Raw genomic sequence first — 5,115 nt, 5'->3', positions numbered from 1 at the left:
CCCTCAGAGATAATATCCCCTGATCTGTCTGAATATGACTTCCCTCTTCTATGGGCAGGACCCATTCACACTTTGACATTTTATGTACCTTACTTTAAACTATGGCATAGTATAGTATTAATGTAGTGGGCAATGTACCCAGATTCCAGCTTACCACAACCCCCATACAGGGGTGTATCTACCGCAAGGCAAACTAGGCATTTGCCTAGGGTGGCACTTTCCATGGGGGCAGCAGAAAATGCCGCCCCAAACCAATGAGGGGGCCAGGACCAGACTTGCCTTTGGGAATACTGGGCACTGGCCCAATGGGCCGAGGCTGGGGGCAGCACAGAATCAGGCGGCAGCAGCTGCCTAATGAGGCAAACTAGGCGGCCGCAAGGCCCTAAGAGCGGTTGCCTAATTAGAGAGATGCCCGGTGGAGGGAAGGGCCCAGTGAGTTGCGATCCGTCTGGCTTTGTACAGGAGGTGGAGGAGAAGCAGCGGGTGGCTCGGGGCTGGCCATAGCATATGATCTGATGGTGGAATGTCCCAGAAGCAGGCTGGGGACTGCAATGTATTCTTTAGATTGAGTGGGGTGTCCGAGCTTAGTCTTGCCTTGGGCAGCACAAAACCAAAATACACCACTGCCCCCATGGCAACAAGGGTCAGGTGTGTTTTTAGTGCATCAAGGTGTGCTGCTAGTCCATTCAAAATGAATGAGCTGCCTAAATACAACGCCTACACATGATAATGCATTACAATGTAGAATCTAAAGGAGCCCTTAGGGACACCAGGACTGAGATATCGACGGCGGAGTTCCCAGATCCTTCTGTGCTCTTGTTTTCTCCTATGCCATTTGTTTTTTTTTGCCAGCAGGTGGACCATTTGGCATTTCTTCATGTATTTTTCAGTTTCTGCTTGTCTACAGAGCCCAATAGGTCAAGATCAAATTTGCACACCACGGTCATTGTGCCTAAAAGGAGACAACCACTGCTGTGCCAAAACCAATAGTGCTTTAGGTATATAGAAATAAATGAGACCCAAAGTATATATTAGACATGTGCGATTCGCGTCGTTCCTGAATGAAATTCGGACAAATTTTACGAAATTCGCACATTCAGACACATCCGGATTTTTGAAACCCAATGCATCCGAATGTGTCCGAATCCGAATTTCTGTTTCCGAATTTTAGATCCCATTCGACTTTCATTCAACAACGAAACTGAATTGGACATGTGACTTTTCTGGCCAATCAGATGTGTTTTTCGGTTTAATGCAACAGAATGGGTCTGAACATGAATTTTCGTTATGGCCACATGGGAGCCATATACAGTATATACATATAATACTAAAGTTGAAGCTCCCAGACCGGAATGGCACAGGGATCCGAATTTCCGAATTGCATTCGTGAGCTCCTGAATGACGTTCGGGTCTGGGAGCCTCAGCTTTAGTAATATATATATAGGGCTCCCAGACCCGAATGGCATAGGGATCCGAATTTCTGAACTGCATTCGGGAGCTCCTGAATGCCATTTACCATGTTCCCCCGAAAATAAGACACTACCTTATATTTTTTTTTCCCCAAAACACACTAGGTCTTATTTTCGGAGGATGTCTTATTTTTTTTTTCCCCATTGAGCATCCCCTCCAAGAACTATTTTTTCTACCATAATTTATATAATAGAGATAAAATATGCTTTGGAGGCTGAGGCACACAGGTGTCACACAGAGCAGAGACTCTAAAGCTGGGCACACACCTTACAACCATCGCAAGACTTTTGTCTTGCGTTGGTTGTAAGGTAATTAAAAAAACGTACGATCGCCTATCTTGGACAGGCAGATCGTACTTGTGATGATCGCAAGCCGCGCCCCCCTGAGGGGCGTGTTTCCGATGACTACAATACTGAAAGGGCAGTGTGCGCTTGCGCACACCGGCCCGTGCGACTTTTATCTTGCGAACATGCCACAAACCAGCCAAAAATCGTACGATTTTCATCTGGTTTTTGAACACGTTCCTAAGATAAAAGTCGTGCGACCTTACAGTAGTAGAGGTCTCACGCCTTCCACACACCTTGTGATAATCGTACGATCGCGGGATTTCCCGCGACTGTCGTACGATTATCGCAAGGTGTGTGGGCACCTTTAGCCTGCAACTGATCAGCAGGCTGTGTTTGACTCTGGTTTGCTGGCACCAGTGTGCCTTACCCTCCTTAAATTGTGTGGTTGTGAACTCATATCTGTCCACAACTCCAAATGTAGCCTGCTTCTGCTTTGGTGTTCTGTCTGTCATCCGCGATAATCGGACCACCAGCCTAAAACTCACACCACTGCAACGTCGGCCTGTCGTCTGTTACCACCTTTTTTTGGAGACATCACACTCAAATCAAACTTTATTTAAGTGTTTGTTTCTTGAAATATTCTTCAATGGCATCTTTGGCCTGAGACTCCTTGCCATAGTCCTTGACAACAACGCAACTGTGACCGACAACTTTGGGGGGCTTTCCTTCCCTGTCGATTTTGCAGCAACCAACCCATTCACCATGCCTTTTGCTGTCATCAACCTTGATAAGATTGATCTGGCGCTCAGCACAAAGCGTCCCGACCAGCTTTACATACATTGGTTATCACAGTTGGAAGCCACAACACAAAGGATGGGCTTGACGTTTGTCAATAGCCTTGGCAGCTTTGCGAATGCCACGAGCCAGGCCGCCATGTCTAAGTGCGGTCTTGAACACTTCTTGGAGAACGGTGTTAATATCCATAACACCTCCAGCAGAAATGCCTTCCTCGGCCATCCTTGATGTCTAATTGATGTTCAGCACCACTTTGCCAACCTGCCCCAGAGCATGAAGGAAAGAGTACCACCACCCCTTTTGTGAGTTGAGTTCTGGGACCTTAGGGTCACCACCCTTGGCTCTGTGGAAAACATAAAGCTCATAGGTTGCGCTTCGTAATTAGTCCACACCCACATGTGACATGGGAGGGTCCGCAAATCATGAAACATTCTCAACTGTACCTAAAATGTTGGTAAAATTAGATTCTTTGTACAAAACTGTACTCAATGGGCATTCATACCACATTGATGTATAATAGGCACAGCATATATAATTCTCAGCCATGGCCAGATTAAAATGACTGTAGCCTATAACCATTGCCACCTAAAGCAGAGTTAGGATTACCTCTGTTGCCCAGACCCCTTCTTGTTTTACTGGTCCTAATTTGGCTTTATGTGTAAGTTTATCAGAGATGACTGTATTTTATACTGACACATAACACATAACATAATGTGTGCCATATAACCATGGAGAAAAAAGCCACCATTTTGCCTTGGGTTGCCTATAGGCCAGTGACGTGCGGTACCTCTTGTTCCGGGTGATGCATTCCCCAGCACGTCCCGCCCCTCCCCCTGCCGGCTGAAGCCCCACCCCTCTGCAAATGAAGCCCTGTCGGATAAAGCCCCACCCCCAACCTATCCCCAAGCTAGTGTAAAGGAAGAAGGGAGGAGCCTCCCTGTCCCTCACTTGCTTTTCACTGCTGAGGCATCGAAATCGATGGCCTCAGCGGGGGTTTTTTTCTTCTTTTTTTGATTGGACAGCTTGGACCAATGGCGATTTGCCATTGGTCCAAGCCATCCACAGCGCTCACGCCTCTAATAAAGAGTAGAGGCTGTGACAGCTCTGGCTTCAATAGTTAGGTTACACCAGCCGTGGGGAAGCCCGCTACTATGTAACCTAACTACCTGTCAAAAGCTGGATGCAGCGCTGCCTGTAATTAGCAGGCAGCGATCCGTCCATGACAGGTTACACAGCGGGGAGGATTTCCGATCTGAATGGAGAAAAAGCTGTCACCTAATTCTAGGTGAGGCTCTGCCCCACCTTCTTAAACTGACCGCACGTCCCTGCTATAGGCACAGGCCTACTTTGCCTAACGTTATCAGCTCACGTCTCTGATTCGTCCAGCTCCAGGTTCTGGACGACATGCTGTAGATCAAGGAGACTCCAACAGGCGGCAATGGGAACAACAGGATAATAAAACAGAAACGCCACACACATTTCATTCGTTGTGCTCGGTCCTCCCTGAAAAGATACAAAGAATACAATTAGTAAAAAAGGAAATGTAAATCATATGTTTCCTGAATAGGCAGCAGCTTTGCTTAACATGTATCCTTCCCCCTCCTGCATTAAAACAAAGGTTTACTGTACAACAGCTCATACATCTGTCCTTGTATAACAATGAATTAGGCAAAGATTGACACTTACAAAGGTGACACCTTCTCTGTCTGGGGTGCTGGATGTACATTCCACCATAATCTGATCTCCCTGCAGGTAGAGAATATAACAAATCAAATCTCTACATCTTTGCCGTTGTGTGTCTGTAGAGTAGCAGGTAAGCAGTGTGAGGACACAACAGGAGGATCAGTCACTTCTCTCACATCTCTCTGCTCTTTTTTTTTTTTTCCCCAGTCTACTTATCACATGTTGAAACCAAAAAAAAGCCTCTTTACTTACAGAGATCAGTAGCTCAAGCTGAAATGTACACACATAACTAAGCCAAAGGAGTGGCTCATCCATTATTAACTGGCTCTGTCTGAGGTTTCAAAGAAAAGGCTGCATGTCAGAAAGGGAGCTACATTTGCTGTGCTTGCACGTTGGCTTGTCTATAGTGCTCTGAGAATCCTTTGTCAGGTATTAATGTGAACCTATCAGTTGCCATCCTCCGACCCCTACATCACTTCTGAGCGCTGGTGTCAGAGGAGGGAACCTCAGGATGCAGACACAGGCACTTGACACTCACAGGAGTGCTGATCGAAGATACAGAGTGGGAACAGAGTAAAGGTAGTAGACATAAAAAAAGCTCTGTAAAACATAGAACAATAGAACAATAGAGATTTTCAGAAAAGCAGATGAAGGTAGATGAAAGAAGACTGGTTAAAATTTGGAAATGAGCCTACATCGCCACCTGCTTGCTGAAAATTAGAATGCTATATATGTATATATACTACACCTCCTATATGATGCCCCTTTTCTCAAGACCCAGATGTATGATATAAAGTGATGTAAAGTCAGGCAACGTACTATTTGTACCGTGATCATTCCTGGCAAATCTCTGACTTGTTGGAAATTGAAGTCGTATCTC

At 45.9% G+C, this 5,115-nt stretch overlaps 1 protein-coding gene across 1 annotated transcript; it reads right to left on the bottom strand.

The window, feature by feature from the left end:
• Positions 1-2,369: 2,369 nt before the first annotated feature.
• On the bottom strand, positions 2,370-2,818 carry LOC108784858 (40S ribosomal protein S12-like). Its single transcript, XM_018553799.1, is given in 3 exon segments — positions 2,370-2,602; positions 2,605-2,629; positions 2,631-2,818. Coding segments are annotated over 3 exon segments (402 nt in total). The 5' UTR covers positions 2,775-2,818.
• Between the last annotated feature and the right edge of the window lie 2,297 nt (positions 2,819-5,115).

The sequence above is a fragment of the Nanorana parkeri genome, unplaced genomic scaffold (genome assembly GCF_000935625.1).
Source record: "Nanorana parkeri isolate BGI_ZX_2015 unplaced genomic scaffold, ASM93562v1 scaffold130, whole genome shotgun sequence".
In the NCBI taxonomy this organism is placed as follows: domain Eukaryota; kingdom Metazoa; phylum Chordata; class Amphibia; order Anura; family Dicroglossidae; genus Nanorana; species Nanorana parkeri.
The sequence above is the reverse complement of the archived record's forward strand: the minus strand, read 5'-3'. Positions and strand labels throughout refer to the sequence as shown.